The following is a 21096-nucleotide window of genomic DNA, read 5'->3' as shown; positions in this document are numbered from 1 at the left end:
AAAATTCATCATACTCAAGTCAAAATGATGAAGTATAGCATTTAGAATAAGTGGCTCATTAAGGCCTAGATTTAATCAGATCAAGCATTAACCGGCGATAGTCTACACCCGCATAGCTGATGTTTTGGCGGTGTCGGGGGTAACGGTTGGAGCTGTCAAATTGGTGAGCAGTTGTTCTTGACCATTGTCACGAAGCCACACCCGTCCCACTCGTGTTAGAAGTTTACAGTGAGAAACTAGGCTAAATAGAAATAATGTCGCTCAAATTGTAAAATTATTAAACAAAATAATGAGGATTCTATTAGCCTAATTGAAGTGTAGATTATATCTCACATTCCAGTTCACATTTAGAACTTGTAAACAAGGCTGCATGGGATATATATTAATGCGACTCCGTGCATCCAATGGCAATGTCCGCTTTAGATACAATGCCCGGAGCTGCTTGTGGATTTGACAGCTCTAATGCAGTTCCACCTCCGACACCATGAAAACATCAGCTATGCAGATGTTGGCTAAAGCGGATCTGACTGAAACGGGTGTTCCCAATGGCAGGACTTACTAAACCATGTCAATGGTTTGTTTTGAAAAGAGAGAATAGACCTTGATACCCTTTGTATATGACCTCTTCAATTTAGACAACACTTTAACGTTATGAGTGGGGTATAATGCTTTTAATATAATGAAATGGTTGGTCCAATGAATTTTAGTTGTGAAACYAAAGGTGACTTGATTTGATTTGATTTGACTTGTAGGCTACAGATGGAACAGCACATTGTTGATACGGGCCCTTCAAAGTAGAGGAATGTTATATCTGTTTATCTGTCAGCTGCATTGGGCTTTGCCTACTGTGAGTGTCCCCAATACAGGCCCTGGTTTGTCATGTCAACATGTATACGGTCAACAAATTGGTGTCACAGCTGCAGTGTCAGCAGTTTTATCTGATGACACAAAAGTGGAGGAACCTGTTAATTAGCTCATATTAACCCTTGTGTGCTGCAACAACCTTTCTATTCTATTGATCACTGTTTAACCCTTGTGTAGCCTCAACATTCTGTCTACTCCCCTTGTCCTAAGGGTCAACAATTACCCGCCTTCACTAAACCCCTAAAATACAGCAGATAGATTGAATTTTAAACCCCAAATCTATTTTGCATGAAGAAACAACTGTCATTCATCACAAATTTTGTGAATATCTGGGTTTTCCCTCTTCACAATGCAGAAAGACTGCATTTAATCAGTGGACACCACTCGTTTTTATTACAACACACCTGTCAATATATTGTTTTCTTTACTAAAGTAGAGGTTTATTATATTATTATTATTGCTAAAGGTACTGCAAAGGTGTAAACATACATTTTTTAGCATGAGATAGCACTAGTAATAACTAAGAAAGTAGCAGAAATGTGCAGAAAGTAATTTTGAATGCATTTTATTGAAGGGAAACAATAACAGTCTTGAACGTTTTTTGGCAACATAGTGATACAGTGAGGGAAAAAGTATTTGATCCCTGCTGATTTTGTACGTTTGCCCACTGACAAAGAAATGTCAGTCTATAATTTTAATGGTAGGTTTATTTGAACAGTGAGAGACAGAATATCAACAAAAAAATCCAGAAAAACGCATGTCAAAAATGTTATGAATTGATTTGCATTTTAATGAGGGAAATAAGTATTTGACCCCTCTGCAAAACATGACTTAGTACTTGGTGGCAAACCCTTGTTGGCAATCACAGAGGTCAGATGTTTCTTGTAGTTGGCCAGGTTTGCAACAATCTCAGGAGGGATTTTGTCCCACTCCTCTTTGCAGATCTTCTTCAAGTCATTAAGGTTTCGAGGCTGACGTTTGGCAACTCGAACCTTCAGCTCCCTCCACAGATTTTCTATGGGATTAAGGTCTGGAGACTGGCTAGGCCACTCCGGACCTTAATGTGCTTCTTCTTGAGCCACTCCTTTGTTGCCTTGGCCGTGTGTTTTGGGTCATTGTCATGCTGGAACCCATCCACGACCATTCCAATACCCTGGCTGAGGGAAGGAGGTTTTCACCCAAGATTTTGACGGTACAATGGCCCCGTCCAATCGTCCTTTTGATGCGGTGAAGTTGTCCTGTCCTTTAGCAGAAAAACACCACAAAGCATAATGTTTCCACCTCCTGTTTGACGGTGGGGATGGTTTCTTGGGGTCATAGGCAGCATTCCTCCTCCTCCAAACACGGCATTTGGTTGATGCCAAAGAACCTCATTTTGGTCTCATCTGCCACCAACACGTTCACCCAGTTGTTCCTCTGAATCATTCAGATGTTCATTGGCAAACTTCAGACGGGCATGTATTTGTGCTTTCTTGAGCAGGGGAACCTTGCGGGCGCTGCGGATTTCAGTCCTTCAGGCATATTGTGTTACAATGTTTTCTTGATGACTATGGTCCCAGCTGCCTTGAGATCATTGACAAGATCCTCCTGTGTAGTTCGGGCTGATTCCTCACCGTTCTCATGATCATTGCAACTCCACGAGGTGAGATCTTGCATGGAGCCCCAGGCTGAGGGAGATTGACAGTTCTTTTGTGTTTCTTCCATTTGCGAATAATCACAGAACTGTTGTCACCTTCTCACCAAGCTGCTTGCCGATGGTCTTGTAGCCCATTCCAGCCTTGTGTAGGTCTACAATCTTGTCCCTGACATCCTTGGAGAGCTCTTTGGCTTGGCCATGGTGGAGAGTTTGGAATCTGATTGATTGATTGCTTTTGGACGGTATCTTTTATACAGGTAAGAAACTGAGATTAGGAGCACTCCCTTTAAGAGTGTGCTCCTAATCTCCGTTCGTTACCTGTATGAAAGACACCTGGGAGCCCAGAAATCTTTTTGATTGAGAAGGGGTCAAATACTTTATTTCCCTCATTAAAATGCAAATCAATTTATAACATTTTTGACATGCATTTTTTTGGAATGTTTGTTGTTTCTGTCTCTCACATGTTCAATAAACTACCATTAAAATTATAGACTGATAATTTCTTTGTCAGTGGGCAAACGTACAAAATCAGCAGGGGATCAAATACTTTTTTCCCTCACTGTATACTCTTATATACTGTACAATGAGGAATTCAACTACAAAGTACTAGTCTTCTCCCATTTTTTAACCATTGCCCCCACCCACAAGGTGTATAAACAACAACAATAAATACAAATAAAATAAGATAATAGATACAAAACAAAAACGTGAAGAATATAAATCAATCAACTCTAATTAGCACATGTAGGACAGTATGCAAGTGTGTGTGCATGGTATTTGCAGATGTATTTCTCACATGTGCAGCACATAGTATTTGTTTTACAGTCCTTCTTTGGGGGGCAGAATTGGCATCTCCTCCTCTTGCTTGCCCCAGCTGCAGCCTCAGGTGGGTCAGGACAAGATTCAGCCCCCTGAACAGCTTTCACAAGCGCTGCAGAGGCTGCTGTGCGGGGGAGGCGCTCCCTTCTTTGAATGTGTGGGGTTACAAGTGCCTTTCCCAGCTGCTCCAGGAACACCCTCCTCTTGTTGCGGTTATCAGGCATCCAGGTAGGGTTGATCTTGTTCCATATCACGAAGGCATTGTATGAGGACACATCAATGATGTTATGGAAGATGACCAGGGGCCAGCTGGCAGTCATCCTCCTGCAGCTGTAAGTTCCAATCACCTTGTCCAGGTTGTCCACACCTCCTTTGTTGTGGTTGTAGTCCAGGATAATGGCTGGCTTCCTGTCCTCACGATCACTGATCTCAGCTGTTTTGTGCGGTTTGCTCAGGAGGACCACATTCTTGTTCCTCTTTGGGGGGTAAGAAACTAAAGTGGTGGTGGGGGTGAAGGAAAACTTTGATGAGAAGGCCTATCTCCCCCTTGTTGTGAGGAGTGCAGAGGGGAGCTCAGGCTTGTTCTTTCTAACTGTGCCAATCATCGATGATCTTCCTCTTCAGGAGCTACTGGCTAAGTTCATAAGAGGTGAAGAAATTGTCACACGTGACATTGTGCCTCCTCAGTCCATCTGTCACATCAAGCACAACCCGCATCCCCTGGTTCTTCTCCGGGCCTCCACTGGTAGGCTTCCCTATGTAGACTTGCATCTTCCAAGCGTAGCTGGATTATGCGTCACAGGCCACCCATATCTTGATGCCATACTTTGCTGTTACTTCAGGCCCAGGGTAGTAGAGGTATGGCAGATGCTCCACCCACTTCTCCCAGACCTCTCTTATGGCCGCCAGTTTGTCTCTCACACGTCTTGCAGGTCTTTACTCACGGTTATCAAATCGTAGCATTCTTGAGAAAGTGTGAATGACTTTCAGTGTCATCATGGCACGTAAAATCGCCCTTCCATTCTCTGCATCCCAGAGACTACATGAAGCCTCACCTCGGGACCTATACACACCCGCTAAGATTAGCAGCCCTATGTAGGCACGCAGGTCAAAATCTGATCTACGACCTGTTGGGCACTGAAACATGCACTCATGGCTTCAGCAAAGAGAGAACTTGGGGGACTGTCATCTGCAGCACCTTTATAGCCTCTGACTGCGTTCCCCATTAGTAAACAATGCTTTCAAGAAAAGTTTATTTTGTCTGAAATTTTGTTTATTTTGTCTGAATTTTTTAAATTTTTGTCTGTGAACTTGAGTCATGTGTGGGGTCGTGGGGTCGTGGAGGGGAGATGCTGCACATGCACAAGAACGTTTTAGTTTTGTCGGAGTTCAATCAGTAGCACACAATCTCAATTTCTCATTGTGTGTGTGTGTCTTTGTGGTTTTTGTGGTGTGTAAATGATTTTATAACTACCGGGTCAAAAATGACCCTAAGACAATCTTTGTACCCTGGTGGTGTACAGCTTRCATYGAAATATGAACAAAGGTGATGTTTCACTTTTTCTAATGTTGGGGTCACTCTAGGAAAGTCAGCAAATTTCAAGTTGAAAAAAGATCATTTAAGGGGCTTTCTCTGCTGTTAAACATAGTGACGGGTAAATTTTTTTACCTTTAAGACAACACAAGGGTTAGTATGACTTGATTTAATATTTTATCATTTAGAGACATTATACATGGTTTAAAAACGTGTACTTCTACAGCACTGGATATAATCTCAGCACAGTTTTGGATTAAATTGATGCTCGAATGATTTTGTCTGTTTCCATTCCAGTTTCAAGGGTGAGTCAGAAAGACCAGTACACAAACCTAATACACAAACTAGTACCTGACACACCCCTTATCTGCTCTAATTGTTTTTAAGAGGTGGTTATTGTCTAGCCCCGTTTATACCTGGTGCTAACATGGGTACTTTGTCCTGATCTTGTGTACATTCTGATTGTGCCCACATTTCCAGAAATGTGTTGTCTACACATAGTATTTTAAACGTATGTTATCTGTCCACTGTGTCTGTATTGTGACCAGATATCCTGGTACCTTCCTTTAGGCACATTATTTCACAGCTTTTCTTTCAAAATAAGATATGCTATTTTTTGTAAGACACATATTGATGTAATCAGTCAATGCAGCAACCTGTCAATGATTTTAGAGGGTGGAATAATTATGATTTAAATGGTTTCTCTGTCCAGAGATGTCTATACAAGGCATGTTTGACTACCTCCGGAGGTGGGCAGGAGGATCTGATCACAATCAGATCACAATGTGTCTTTTGATTGTCTACACCTGTCTGAATGTGGGCACATTCAGAATGTGGACAAGATCAGGACAAAGGATGCAAGTTAGAACCAAGTATAAACAGGGATTCTGAGATGTCCTCCTTAGTCTCATAAACATATTTAAAGAAAAGGGATACTTTGACATCAAATAATATTAGAAATTAAACTCAATTACAGTATGTTTATTTTGATAAGTGTTTTTGACAGAAACAAGCTCATAATCTTGTTTCATTTCATCTCTGTACATACTTAAATGTATTTTTTATTTTTACAGTTGATAAAGTTACATGCACGTGTGCATCTTCATCTTCATGGGTTGAACACAGTAGGCGAGCATTTAGAGAACAAACGAGAGCTACAAGAAATGTAAGAACAGCAATTCCATTCATTTAAAAAGACAATACAAAATCCAGACATTTTTACATGAGCAATAACAATTTTCAAGTGCAAATACCATTATCAACTCTGTGATACATCATAACAAACTCATGTAAAAAAACAAACTCAACCATCTGATGTGTTCAGGCTGCAGGGACAGAGGGATGAAGAGAGTGAGTTGGGACAGGTGGAAACAGTGAGCGCTATGGACTGTTGCTATTGACATCGAAATGTTGGGATTTAAAAAAAACAGGGTGGTATAAATACTAATGGCAACTTTAAAACAAACATTCAAAAGAATACAGATATGGCAGATATTCTGTGATGTGTATTTAAACAGTTCTTTCTGACTATGAGGTCTGCATGGCTAGGCCACGCTTGTCTTGCAATTTAGCAATGTGGTCAAAATCCAGAAGCACCTGTGCTTACAACTATCTAAAGGTATTGTACAATAGCTTTTACCATTTACACTGCTTATTTTCTCTTTTATTTACAAAAAAAAATCTAAAATAAAATAAAAACAGATTTTCCAAGGGAAATCCATTATATTTAAGAGCAGTAGCTAACATGTTGATTCTTCTTCAACAAAGGTTTGAGTGTATTAGGATTACTTGTTATCATTGTCATTTGTTTTTACATTGTAATAGTATTGCATTGATCAACTATATTCATTTTTCAACATTATTGTAGTGGGATGCTGAATATAAAGTAACTTCATTCAAACCCCTAACGCCAGTCACAATTTTTTTTWAAATTAGTCCAAGAAAAGACAATCATTTGTTATGTTTTGACAAATATTAACATTGTTTTTTAGTATTTCTTTGGACACAGAGAGAGGAGTAGCACAATGGAGACTTCATTCATTGCACTACAACAAAGGTAGGATGACAGGCTCTAGATCTAGTGCACAAGATAATAACTAGGCTTTTGCCGAGCGGACAGTCTTTGGAAGAGCTGGTCTTATTGGGACAGAATCTGACGTGGGTGTTTGGGAAAAAGGGGGCTGGGGGGGAGGTGGGGGTGGGGTCTTTGGATTAGGGAGAGGGTGAAGAGGACATGGAAAGAAAATAGTTTGGGGATCCTGCTCAAGTTTATTTCGATTAAAAAGGATTCAAACCGTGTCCAATTTTTTTTCATTATTTACTAGATTGAAAGAAAAACTTTACAATCAGTTGGTAATGGATGGAGAGGCAAATGTGATATGTCTTTCAACTTACATGAGGACAGGCGGTAGAATTGTATTTATACTTATGATGCATCTCTCTGAACACAACATTCTTTTATATTAATGCAATGGACTATTAGTGTGATGCGAGCACAGAAAGAGGACTTGAAATTGAAGAATTAAAGTGACCTTTTTAAAAGAAGCAGCAAACGTATGTCCCTCATAGACATTTCTCTATCTCTCTCTCACAGAGTTGTGTCCAATAAAGACATTTTCTGTATCACAGAACCTTGTCCTTTAATTAAGATGTATCTCTGTTTCACTCACCAGTCATGGACCATAGAGACATTTATCTGTCTCTCCCTCAACAGTCATGGAACATAGAGACATTTCTCTGTCTCTCTCCTCACCAGTCATGGACCATAGAGACATTTATCTGTCTCTCCCTCAACAGTCATGGAACATAGAGACATTTCTCTGTCTCTCTCCTCACCAGTCATGGACCATAGAGACATTATTCTGTCTTTCTCCTGTGATTCTCACAAATCTAGTTTTATACTTCTTTTCCATAATGTCCATCACCTTCTGGAAAAAAAACTATAAACTACAATTTATACACTTTGTTAAGTTAACTTGGATATAGACTAACAGAAAATATCTGTAGGTAGGTAACAGACAGTTATACAATCTGGACAGAAGAAAAAAACATAGAATAACTGTTTTAACAGTAATACCTTAACAAGAAGTTGCTCTAAGAGCTCAGATATAGTAAGGCTTTGAATGTTGTGGAATGTAACAATGACATGAAACTGACAGGTCCTTCTCCTTGAGGATTGCTTATGGAGGATATAGATATACAAAAGGTTATTCATTTATCAAAACAGACTCATCCTGACATGGTAAGAGTTAAAGCTGGAATTCAAGTGAAAGACTATTTATTAAAGCACGTTTACGATAACCCTGTTCCAGCTCAAAATATTATATTGCCCTTATATCCTTCTTCCTGTTTGACATAAATGCCTCTACCGTTGTCCATTTAGTCAACAAACAGACAACATGTGTCATCTGAAATGCACACATATCCTTCTAATTATGGATTGCTGTGAAAATGACAGACAAGGCCATCTATGCTATATGATAATAGAAACAAGAATGACAACAGCAACAAACAAAAAAATAGAATGACACAAACATATTGGAGTTGTGATAAATATTCAGAAAGAAGAGATGGGCAAGAAAGCCTGTACTGTACTTTGACTCAAGTTGGTTGGCTTCAGATACTGCATGGTTTTGGAGAAATTAAAAGGGCATACAACTAAATACTGCAAAACAGATTGAGTATGAGACTGCATAGTGAAGTGTGTCGTCAAAGCCTACAGTATGAAAAAATAGAAGAAAAAAATAGTTATTTTTGTCAACTTGTTAGAAGTCCTGTGAGAGTTCGTTGTTTGGCCTGTTAGAGGGGGGCGGGATCTGGTCCTTCAGGGGCGGGGTTTGATGTGATGACTACTTATATGGTCGCAAGAAGGCGGAGACTTTGCTGCTTATGAGGCGCAAGAAGGAGCGCGGCAGCATCTCGCTGAACTCCCGAGTGGTGTACTTGAAGTAGTTGTTTGGGTGGGCCAGCACGTCGAAGAGAGTTTTAATCAGCTTTTTATCCTGATAGGAAGAAGAGAACAACACAGCACACTTTACTGACAAGTATTCAAGTATACAAAAGTATTCAGACAATACCTGGCTTGAACATGAACATGACCCACTGAGGGATGCAGTAGTATGTATCTTAGCAGCAGACACTAACCTTTAGAATTTCTTGATGGTTTTCAGAGGCATAGAGTCTTCCATCTCTGACAATGTCCTCTACAAGCTGTTCATAATCCTCTGTGAATCCACAAAAACACATGATACAGTAAACACCTCAGAATCTGAAGACTTGCCCCCTCTGTTTCCTCAGTGGGTGTCTGTGTGGTGGGTGAGAGTTTACCGTCATAGGTGACATAGGGGATCTGGAAGCCTCGGGCACTGTTAGCCTCGTTGGACTTGAAGTTGATCCAGAGTCTGCGGGAGCGGGCGGTGAAGGCTATAGGTCGCTCGTACGTCTGACACGTCTCATAGGTGGTGATGGATGTGGCCGACCCTGGAAGAACAGACGAGATACAGAGAAGATTGACAAAATACTTTGCACATTGGGTATGCAGGCACTCAATCTCAATCTGCTCTTATGATAATTTCCTCAACTTGAAAGCTTCTCAAGTAGACACCTTAAAAACTAAAACCTTAAAATTGAACTATGTATAGTACAGTATTTGTTGTTTGAGAATTTTCAGTGTTTATTGAAACCTAGATCCGATCTCTATAGAGTGGATTGATATTGTGGTTGTGGAACACCCCACTGGGTTGAGAGGAGGCTGGTGATGGGAGGACGGCTCATAATAATGGCTGGAATGTAGTGAATGGAATGGTATTAAACACGTGCTGGGTTATATGAGAGGTGCTTACAGTTCTTCCTCATAACCAGTACGTCTCCACACTCATCCTCTGATGGCAGGAAGATCTCAGGCACCACCATGAGGATCTTGCGCTTGTTGGGTGGGTTGATGATCCAGATACATTCCACATTAGCTGGGTAGTTTCCGGGGTAGTTGGGCGACTCAATGTAACCTGTGAACTCGCCCATCTCTCCTCCGCATTCTCGGTCTAATGTACACACACACACACATACACACAATAATACAAGTTATTAGTGAATCCATCTTGAGTTTTGGAAAGAGAGTCAATATTTCAAAATAAAATACATATTTCTATTTGGCTAGATAGATAAAATAAAATAAATTAATTTGTTACGTGTGGACCAATTCCCTTTAGGGTAATTTATGCAACCTGGATTTTTAATTTAATATTCATAGAAAAGGTATGCAAATTAAGGCTCAAGGCTACATTTTTGAAAGTCCAAAATAAAAAGTGATTCTGTCAGAAAATGCATTCTGTATGCAAATAGCAGGTTTATACAATCAGGAACGTACTCTTGCACTGAGAGACACTGGTGGCCCCATCAAAGTCTGTAGTGGTGTTACCAGGACAGGTGATGCAGTAGTTCTGTCTGAACTCTGTCTGGTAGCTGCCCAAAGGGCAGCGAATACAGCGGTGCACCGTAGTGTTGTAGTAGTGGCCAGGGGAGCACTGAACTGCAGAGAGGAGAGGGACACACACATACCCACACTTACAAACCAAATCTGAGGTGAAATAATATTAATGGCACAGATGTGAGGATAATATGACGTAACTGACCTTTGACCTCACAGTCATGGAAGGAGCTGGACCCCTCCCGTTTGGTGCTCAGCCCCCCTCCGCAGGGGAAGCATAGGGTCCGTCCCAGGTCAGGCTGGTAGGAGCCAAACGGGCATGGCTGGCATGGCTGAAACCCATCACTGGAGAAGTAGCCAGTAGGGCACTGACCTTGATGTAGACAACAGTAACAAGACACTTTCAGTCAGATAGAGATGTACAGTACCCTGTGCTGCACTTCACTATAGGTTACTGTACAATGTTGGCACATGCAGACATATGAATGGATAATTAGTGCAGTCTGCCATCAGGGGTGTGTATGTACCTGCACAGGAGGAGATGTTGCGTGCTCCGGCAGGTCCATGCCCATCACTGCCAGGGCACAGGTCACAGGCCAGCTGCCCCTCCCTCTCCTGAAAGGTGCCAGGTGGGCACTGGATGCAGCGCTCCTGTTCCCCTTGGTAGTACGATCCTGGCAAACATCTGACTGAGAGAATAGCCAGGAGGGGTCTGGTGAGAGAGCTATACAGTACACACACTGACACCAAACACTCCTGGCTCCAAACTAACTAGCACACCACAGCTCTGGAGATGTTTTTGTATTCAGTACATGAGACTATATGAATACATAAGTACACACGAGTCATAAATAGTCATGAGAACCTATGTCAGTTTATGGTTTGTGTCACGACAGTGTCTTGACTGTTTATGCCATCTGTGATATAATAACATTTTCGTACAGAATCATGGTCTGCATGGTAACTGGTGACAGAGAAAGATGGCTGCCAAACTGGTCTTTCTTACCACAGCGTCCGCTGTCCTTCTCCCGTCCTGGACCACAGTTCTGGTGGCCTGAGGCGACCTGGGGCAGCTTCTGGGCCACCTCGTACTCCAGCCCAGCCACGCGGATCAGGAAACGCTCCTGGTTGATCGACTTCTTCAGGGCCTTGATGTATGTCTTCACTTGCTTCTCCATGCGCTGGCGCAGGCAACTCAGGTTACAGCTCCCTATGGGGAAGAAGGGACAGTACATATTACCAGATCAATCAATCAATTCATCAATTAATTACTTAAGCAATTAAAGATGAATCAATCAGTCAATCACAGTGTCAGGGAGGTATATCCAAGCAGACATCTTGTAAATCTCAATACTGATTGACCTGTGGTGTCTCCTGGCTTGACCTCCGCCTCGAGCTCCAGGGTGATGCGTGTCACTTCTTTGTTGGTGGGGTTACGGACACGACGCCCTTTGGCCTTCTTGGAGGAGTCACATTTGAGGTTGACAAACGTAACCAGGCAGTTATTGCAGGGCTGTCCACTTCCTAGAGACACATTATTGTAAAACAACATTGTAAGTTACTGTCAACATCAATGCTGGGTCTTTCATGGGTTAGGGGTGGGGTGGTCTGTTAGCAGCATATGTTAGACAGATTACTGGCTTCATCGCAGATAATCACAGTGAGGGTTACTATGTAGCAAATACACAGAGACCCACTTACCTACAAATTTGCTGTTGAATATGCACACACTGAATATGAGACATACAGAAAAAAAGAATGCACTGTAGTTGAATTGTCAGTTTTTTTGTAAGGTCATCATTACCAAGGTCTGGAATGTAGGCCAGATGTGGCCCCTCACCTGGCCCCAGCGCTCGGCCCCTGTCCTCAGCCCTGCCTGTCAGCTTGGGGTGCAGGTGGCACTTGGCATCTTTGATCTTGAAAGAGGCGGTCTGCTTCACTGGAGGGGCCCCTGTTTCTACAGGCAAACAGAGCAGTGCAGGTGGATGGGTGTAGAGGAGGACCACACTACAATAGAACCATTCCGTCCACAACAGTTGCATATATGCAGTGGCACAGATAGGAACAATATACAAACCCATTGATACTGACCACAATCCCTAACCCTAACCCTAGATCCATCTGCAACCCTAACCCTAACCCTAACCCTAGCTACATCTGCAACCTTCTACCTAAGTCCTAAGAATGCCTCTGTAGGACACTGTACCTATGCAGCTCGGACTGCTGCTTGTGTTCAGTCTGGCTGGGGATTTGCCTCGTAGGATGGGGATGCCACAGCTCACTGTATAGCTGCTGTCAGATTCTGTAAATGATCCAACATATCTTTACAGCTTCAGTCAGAAGTCATTTAAATCAACAGCACACAATGTTTGAGATAGAAACTGTAACAATGTGTATTAACGCTGATATTGTATATGGATGCCTCTACCTGCCAGATAGTGAGCCTTGGAGGTGCAGGTGAGGGAGCAGCTCTCTTTCTTGCCTGTTTTACTGCAGGTCAGAGTGGTCTTGGGAGCTAGGCCAGGCAGACATTTCACCAGCTCTGAATGAACATAAAAACAACATCACAATCATACACTACTCATCAATTACAACATCCTTTCCATGACTTTGGAACCAAGCCATAATGTGTGTTTCTATGTACTGACCACCGGGTGGTGGTGTTGTTACATACCAATGCAGTCCTTCCTGTTCCAGTGCAGCTTGTATCCAGTTGGACAAGTACACTCATAGCTGCCCTGAGTGTTAACACAGCCATATTTACAGCTACCTCGGTTTATACTGCACTCATCAATATCTGCAGAGGAAAATGGACAGTTATGACCATGTACAGGTAAACTTTAGTAAATACTTAAGATAAAAACTTGAGATACAAAATATTTTGAAATCCAGTGCTGAGTTAATTAAGCAATTAAAACATCCCAGAATGCTTAGGGTTATGCATAAAAATGCCCAGTTGCTCATTATTTTGGCTACCATGGCAAGAAGAAATACATATCTCAAAAGGGGTCTCAAATGAGCATGGGGGTATAAAGGGTGTGTGTCTCAGTCACCAGATCTCAACCCAATTGTAACACTAATGAGAGATTCTGGAGCGGTGGCTGAGACAGCTTTTCCCACCACCATCAACAAAATAGAATTTCTCATGGAAGATGGTGTCACATCCCTCCAATAGAGTTCCAGACACTTTTATTATCACAGTTACCTGTATGTCTAGACCCAGCATCCAATACACTCATATGAGTGGAAATCCACAAGGCAACAATTCAACACATCAAACACATAGACATGCAGTACCAGTCAAACGTTTGGACACACCTACTCATTCAAGGGTTTGGAATGCTTTTCCAACAGCCTTGAAGGAGTTCCCACATATGCTGAGCACTTGTTGGCTGCCCTTCCTTCACTCTGCGGCCCAACTCATCTCAAACCATCTCAATTGGGTTGAAATTAAGAAAAATTAAGAAAAACCCTTGAATGAGTAGGTGTGGCCAAACTTTTGACTGGTACTGTATGCACACTCACTCACTCACTCAGTTCTACTGTCAGTGATCACTTCTACAAAAGATGAATGTCTGTTTTGATAAACAGGCCTGATTTCTCATTTGAATCCAGGACGTGATATCACTGCTTTGCATTTTCCCTTTGTCAGAAACTTCTCTTCCCACCAAAGTTCTCTCTCTTTGGGAAGAAGAACACTTGGAGGAACCAGAGAGGAGTAAATGATAATAACTTTTTAACACACATAAACCAAAACCAAGGCAAGGCGGTGTGGCTCGGTGCTGAGGACGAGGAGGACAAGGCAAGGCGGTGTGGCTCAGGGCTGAGGATGAGGACGGCAACCAGGCAAAAGCAGGCGTGGCTTCGGTGCTGAGCCTCCGACGGATTGAAAGGAACATTAGGTACTTAAGGGAGCCGGTCCGCTGGCTCCAGGCGCTGAGGACCAGAGGACAAGGCAAAGCGGTGTGGCTCAGGCTGAGGATGAGGAGGGAAAGGCAAAGCGGCGTGGCTTCGGCTCGCATGGGAGAGTATTTGAGAGAGGTACAAGGCAAGGCGGTGTGGCTTCAGGGCCTTGAGGCTTCGACGCGAGGACAAGCAGCAGAAGCGGTGTGGCCTCAGATTTGGGGCTGACGGAATGAGGAGGACAAGGCAAGGCGGTGTGGCTCCCGGTGCTGAAGGACCGAGGGAGCGACACCAGAGCGAGAGTTCGAGTAGTTGGCTCACGGCGCCTGAGTTGGAGCGAAGGCGCATACGGCAAAGCGGCGTGGCTCGGCTGTGAGGACGAGGACGGACAAGGCACGGCGGTGTGAAGCTTCCAGGATGAGGTACGAGCGTTACGCTGACAAGGCAAACAGCGGTTGGCTTATCAGGCTGAGGATGAGGAGGACAAAGGCAAGCGCGAGGTTGTCGGCTCCAGGGATATGAGGGATGAGGAAGACCACAGGCAGGGGTTGTGGTCTCTGGCTGAAAATGACACGCTCAGCAAGGGGGTGTGGCTTGGTGCTGAGCGATGAGGCGGGACAAGGCAAAGGCACGTGTGGCTCGGGGCTGAGGCCTGAGGATCGATGAGGACAAGGCAAGGCAGTGTGGCTTGGTGCTGAGGCTCGAGGATGAATGAAGGACAGCAGGCAGGCAGTGTGCTTGGTGCTGAGGAATGAGCGGGCGACAACAGCCGCAAGGGAGAGGTTGAGTGAGTTGGTGCTGGGCCAAGCCTCAGGCTTACGTGTACAGGGAGGACTCAGGAAGAGAAACCCACAAATATTCTTATTACCGTCGATTGACTGATGTGGCCTGCCTGACTACGCACATATCGATTTTAGCTTGACTTATTCAGCGTGACAACTAAAACAGTCTGCAAGCCTCCACTGGGCTCCTCCTCCCAACCAGTCGAGGTAGATGATATGACTTCACAATAGTTCGTTGCGTCTGGGTTGTGTTTGGCTACAAAGCAAAAAGGAGATTGTATCTGTCTGTCAAGCTGCTTGTCTTGAAGAATTCTGACCTTCACCTTGAATAACTCCAATTCTAAGATTGAAGAGAGAGAAGAGAGAGAGAGACGAGCAGAGGAAGAGACAGAGACACGAGACAGAGAGAGCGAGACGTGCAGATTTGGAGTGGGAGTGGGAGTGGGAGTGAGAGTGAGAGTGGGAGTGAGAGAGAGCAGAGCAGAGAGAGAGAGGAGGAGAGAGGGAAGAGAAAGAGAGAAGAGAGAGAGTAGGTAGAGAGAGAGAGAGAGAGAGAGAGAGAGAGAGATTGGACGAAGTGAGAGAGACAGAGAGAGAGAGAGAGTGAGAGAAACGAGAGAGACAGAGACGAGTGAGAACAGAGACAGAGACAGAGACAGAGACAGAGACAGAGACCAGAGCAGAGAGAGAGAGAGAAGAGGAGAGAGAGAGGAGGAGAGAACGAGAGAGAGAGAGAGAGAGAGAGAGAAGAGAGAGAGAGAACAGAGACAGAGACAGAGAGGAGAGAGAGAGAGAGAGAGAGAGGAGAGAGAGAGAGAGAGAGAGGAGAAGAGAGAGAGAGAGAGAGAGAGAGAGAGAGAGAGAGAGAGAGACAGAGACAGAGACAGAGACAGAGACACAGAGAAGAGAAGAGAGAGAGAGAGAGAGAGAGAGAGAGAGAGAAGAGAGAGAGAGAGAGAGAGAGGAGAGAGAGAGACAGAGAGAGAGAAGAAGAGGAGGAGCCAGAGACAGCCAAAGGAGAGACAGATCGAGAAGAGGAGACATGCAGAGAGGAGAGAGAGAGAGAAGAGCAGACTCGTAGGGACAAGATGAACCGCAGACAGAGACAGAAGACCCAGACGACCAGAGACCGAGACCCGAGAAGAGTACACCGAGACGAGGTAGAGAAGAGATGAGACAGAGAGAAGACAGCAAGAGGAGATGATACCAGTTAGAAGAGAGAGAGAGAGAGAGACAGAGAGAGAGAGTTTCTATTTTTCTTCTCAAGCTTGAAATGTGAAAAAAACTTTGAGTAAACCTTTGTCAAGCCCTCTCTACAGCAAGCTCTGTTTTTCTTTCTGTTTGCTCAGAAGAAATCAACTCATTCATCCCAGAGGCCAATGTGGGATTGGAGAATAAGAGGGGAGAGTCAAAGAGAGAGAAGAAAAAGACATTCAGATTGACATGAATGCTGACCTCATGCATCATTATTGTCTGTGGATGATATCATCCGCTGGTGTCAAAGACATTACTCCAACTCCAGGGGGGAACGAAAAGAAACATGAAAATGAGCTAGCTCACCCGCCGGCTCTTGCTTCCTTCAATAGGCATCAATACCTGTCATCTCCCTGACACGCAGACACACATTCTTCTGCCCCAGACTCCAGTGAGACTGAGAGGCTGTAGAATAGGCTAATCACAGTTTGACTGTGAAGGTCAACAGTAAACAGAGGGCACCATGTCTGTAGAGAATGGGGTACCTTGTCTTCTTAAAAACTTCTTAGGGCTAGGGGGCAGTATTCGGAAGTTCGGATAACTGACGTGCCTAAAGTAAACTGCCTGTTACTCAGGCCCAGAAGCTAGGATATGCATATAATTGGTAGTATTGGATAGAAAATATGGCCGGCAAAAACCCGAGGAGAATCCATCCGGATATTTTTTTTTCGAGGTCACCACCTATTCAGACACTTGTCTATGGGATTTTCATAGCAAATCCTCCCAGATTGCAGTTACTATGGCTTCCACTAGATGTCAACAGTCTTTAGAAAGGGTTTCAGTCTTGTTTTTTTTAAATGAGCTAGAATTTGTAGTTTTTCAAGGTGGCTCTCATTTGGACTGTAGTCTTGTGGCACGCGTGGATGAGGGCGCGCACTTCGTTATTTATCTCCGGTATTGAACATACTATTCTCCGTCTTAAATTGTATAATTTATTTACATATTAGGGTACCTGAGGATTGATTAGAAACGTTGTTTGACTTGTTTGGACGAAGTTTATTGGTAACTTTTTGGATTGCTTTGTCTGCATGTTGAACGACTGGAATGACTGGAACGACTTTTTGGGGATATAAAGAAGGACTTTATCAAACAAAAAAACCATTTGTTGTGTAGCTGGGACCCTTGGGATTGCAAACAGAGGAAGATCTTCAAAGGTAAGTGATTTATTTTATCGCTATTTCTGACTTTTGTGACGCCTCTGCTTGTTAGTAAAATGTTTTTAAAGATTTTGTTAGCTGTCCTCAGATAATCGCATGGTATGCTTCCGCCGTAAAGTATTTTTGAAATCTGACAGAGTGGCTGGATTAACAAGAAGTTACGCTTTTAAATGATGTATGACACATGTATTTTCATGAATGTTTAATATTAACCATTTTTGTATTTAGAATTTCGCGCTCTGCAATTTCACCAGATGTTGTCGAGATGGGGCGCTATGCTTATCAAGTGATTGTAACCAAGTCAAATACAATACAAGTCAAATACAATAAGTTGTATTCTAATGATCAAATATCAACTTGGTTTTATGTAAACAACATATTGATTCATTCAGATGGAATAATCAGACAGTAACATCTACTCTACAGCTAGCGTATAACCTCATACATGCCTCTCTCACTTTAACGCCACAGTGTAACTCCACCATGTGGTTTTCCTGTCTCAGTCAGGGTAGTCTCTCTCACATGTCAGCTGAAGCCAGTGATGACAGGCCTCCACAGCAGGTCACTGACCTAATAGGGGTTATTTAGGGTGAGTCCATTGTTAAGCACTGAGCAGCAGTCTCTGGAGTGTTTGGCAGCTATATTTCAACTGATAAACTACGGTGGGGAATAACACAACCTTGGTTACTGCTGTGGAAGAGGAGGTGCAGGGGAAGCAACATAAATCTCAGGGTTATCTAACAGTTCCGACAGTGTAGACTAGAAGAGGGAGGGAGAGTCATTCATCACCAGTAGGACTTTTCTAGAATGGCACACAGATACACACACAGCTCTTATGCCAGGCAACTATTCTGCCCTCTCATTCACACATATTACATTCCATGTGCTGGAAATATGCTATCATAACATTCCTGCATTGGTAGACCTGTCAAAACGAACAAGAATGGAGAAGAAATAATTGGAAAGCTATGTGTTTTGTGTGTGTACATAGTCTGTCGCTCTGTCTCTCACTCTCTCTGTCTCTTTCTCTCCCCTCTCTCTCTCTGTTGCTCTCTCTCTTTGTCTCTCTCTCACTGTCTCTCTCTCTCTGTCACTCTCAATTCAATTTCAATTTAAGGGCTTTATTGGCATGGAAAACATATGTTAACTTTGCCAAACCAAAGCAAGTAAAGTAGATAATAAAAAAAGTGAAATAAACAATTACAATTTACAGTAAACATTACACTCACAAAAGTTCCAAAAGAATAAAGACATTTCAATGTCATATTATGTGCAAATAGTTAAGTACAAAAGGGAAAATAAATAAACATAAATATGGGTTGTATTTACAATGGTGTTTGTTCTTCACTGGTTGCCCTTTTCTTGTGGCAGCAGGTCGCACATATTGCTGCTGTGATGGCATACTGTGGTATTTCACCCAATAGATATGGGAGTTTAACAAAATTGGGTTTGTTTTCGAATTCTTTGTGGATCTGTGTAATCTGAGGGAAATATGTGTCTCTAATATGGTCATACATTTGGCAGGAGGTTAGGAAGTGCAGCTCAAATTCCACATCATTTTGTGGGCAGTGTGCGCATAGCCTGTCTTCTCTTGAGAGCCAGGTCTGCCTATGGTGGCCTTTCTCAATAGCAAGGCTATGCTCAAGGAGTCTGTACATAGTCAAAGCTTTCCTTAAGTTTTGGTCAGTCACAGTGGTCAGGTATTCTGCCAATGTGTACTCTCTGTTTAGGGCCCAATTGCATTCTAGTTTGCTCTGTTTTTTTGTTAATTATTTCCAATGTGTCAAGTAATTATCTTTTTGTTTTCTCATGATATGGTTGGGTCTAATTGTGTTGCTCTCCTTGAGCTCTGTGGGGTCTATTTGTGTTTGTGAACAGAGCCCCAGGACCAGCTTGCTTAGTGGACTCTTCTCCAGGTTCATCTCTCTGTAGGTGATGGCATTGTTATGGAAGGTTTGGGAATCGCTTCCTTTTAAGTGGTTGTAGAATTTAACGCCTCCTTTTCTGGATTTTGATCATTATTGGGTATCGGCCTAATTCTGCTCTGCATGCATTATTTGGTGTTTTACGTTGTACATGGAGGATATTTTTGCAGAATTCTGCAAACAGAGTCTCAATTTGGTGTTCGTCCCATTTTGTGACCTTCCTCTCTCATCTCTCTCTCTCTCTCTCTCTCTCTCTCTCTTTGCTCTCTCTCTCTCTCTCTCTCTCTCTCTCTCTCTCTCTCTCTCTCTCTCTCTCTCTCTCTCTCTCTCTCTCTCTCTCTCTCTCTCTCTCTCTCTCTCTCTCTCTCTCTCTCTCTCTCTCTCTCTCTCTCTCTCTCTCTCTCTCTCTCCTCTCTCTCTCTCTCTCTCTCTCTCTCTCTCTCTCTTCCTGTCTCTCTCTCTCTCTCTCTCTCTCTCTCTCTCTCTGTCTCTCTGTGTCTCTCTTGTCTCTCTCTGTACTTCTCTCTCTCAATGTCCTACACCTCCTCTGAGAGACCCTCTGCTGAGAGGTCTCTGGAGACAGCATCAGATTCAGACCCGTGATACACAGACCATCAAAGGGCCGCTGAAACAGCCTGATGTGCTCAAACAGGTCCCTCTCTCTCTGCCCTGCAGATCTGGCACACACCATCAAGCACGTCCTCTTATAAGAGTTGTTTGTTTTAGTGCAACTGTGTACTACTCATGTCACAAAATCAAGGCTAAATCAGTCTTCCTCCAACTCGGGATTGCCAGCATTAGACTGACTGGTCTGATGAGCAATATGGAATAAGGAGCCATACAAACAGACTTCACAAAATACAGCTGGTATAAAAACTAGATGAAGTAATGCCAATGAATATTCAAGTTACGAGGGATAACGATCTAGAGAAAGTGTGGTGGGCTGGGTGAGTAATAGTGTACAGAGACCTGGAGAGGCGGGAGAAGTGCCACCTTACCTCCACAATGTGCCAGACCGTAGAGAACATAGCCTTTATGACAGAAGCACTGGAAGCTGCCGGGGGAGTTGACGCAGGAATGGTCACACGCCCGGTCAAAAGAACACTCGTCAATGTCTGGGAAGAGGGGAAATATAGAGACATGGGTATGAATTCACATTATTCACATACACAACTTCTTACAACTCATTTAAGATTTTATAATGAGAAAAAAAAATGATTTATGGCAGCTTGGATTAGTAATAAATTGCAATGCGACCTGGCAAATAACAAAATGTTTTTTAAAATTGAAAATCATTTTGTTTGGAATGAGACATTGGTTGACAGTCTGAGCAGGAGTCTGAGCAGGAGTCTGAGCAGGAGTCTGAGCAGGAGTCTGAGCAGGAGTCTGAACAGGAGTCTGAACAGGAGTATGTTTCCTCTACTGATAACAGGAGCTTTGGACCATTTTTCAATTCTCGAACTACCTGTCAATCATTTCCCCATATTACTGTTTCGTCCACAAAAAAAATGACAATTTAATGAACATTCCCTCTAGCTCACTATCTTGAAAATGTCTCATTATTTTGTTCTGAAGCCAATTGGAAATAATTTGTCTGAGAAGCAGAGAGTCATGAATATGTCTGTCTATAGGAAATAGCCCATACCTCTCCAGCCAACTTCCCTGACCCTGCCCCCTGCCACCCAGCACTGCATTGCTTTCTCTATCCGTATTCCCTGACCCTGCCCCCTGCCACCCAGCACTGCATTGCTTTCTCTATCCGTATTCCCTGACCCTGCCCCCTGCCACCCAGCACTG

At 43.2% G+C, this 21096-nt stretch overlaps 1 protein-coding gene across 7 annotated transcripts in view; it reads right to left on the bottom strand.

Annotated features, from left to right (window-relative positions):
* Positions 1 to 5819: 5819 nt before the first annotated feature.
* The window catches only part of LOC111966578 (signal peptide, CUB and EGF-like domain-containing protein 3), a 177615-nt gene continuing 162338 nt past the window's right edge, over positions 5820 to 21096 (bottom strand). For 4 of the 7 annotated variants that reach the window (XM_070444530.1, XM_070444533.1, XM_023991336.2 and 1 more), the window contains 14 exons: positions 20298 to 20414; positions 12953 to 13075; positions 12707 to 12820; positions 12485 to 12580; positions 12083 to 12235; positions 11641 to 11802; positions 11285 to 11488; positions 10806 to 10967; positions 10484 to 10651; positions 10219 to 10380; positions 9695 to 9892; positions 9180 to 9332; positions 8997 to 9076; positions 5820 to 8854 (listed from right to left, as the gene is read on the bottom strand). In XM_070444530.1, coding sequence (XP_070300631.1) covers positions 8702 to 8854; positions 8997 to 9076; positions 9180 to 9332; positions 9695 to 9892; positions 10219 to 10380; positions 10484 to 10651; positions 10806 to 10967; positions 11285 to 11488; positions 11641 to 11802; positions 12083 to 12235; positions 12485 to 12580; positions 12707 to 12820; positions 12953 to 13075; positions 20298 to 20414 — 2045 coding nt within the window. In that variant the 3' untranslated portion in view covers positions 5820 to 8701. The remainder of the gene's footprint in view (positions 8855 to 8996; positions 9077 to 9179; positions 9333 to 9694; positions 9893 to 10218; positions 10381 to 10483; positions 10652 to 10805; positions 10968 to 11284; positions 11489 to 11640; positions 11803 to 12082; positions 12236 to 12484; positions 12581 to 12706; positions 12821 to 12952; positions 13076 to 20297; positions 20415 to 21096) is intronic. The other 3 variants (XM_070444532.1, XM_070444534.1, XM_070444531.1) reach the window with 2 other exon arrangements.

Source organism: Salvelinus sp. IW2-2015, linkage group LG7 (genome assembly GCF_002910315.2).
Source record: "Salvelinus sp. IW2-2015 linkage group LG7, ASM291031v2, whole genome shotgun sequence".
Lineage (NCBI taxonomy): Eukaryota > Metazoa > Chordata > Actinopteri > Salmoniformes > Salmonidae > Salvelinus > Salvelinus sp. IW2-2015.
This window is presented reverse-complemented; position numbering and strand designations above follow the sequence as displayed.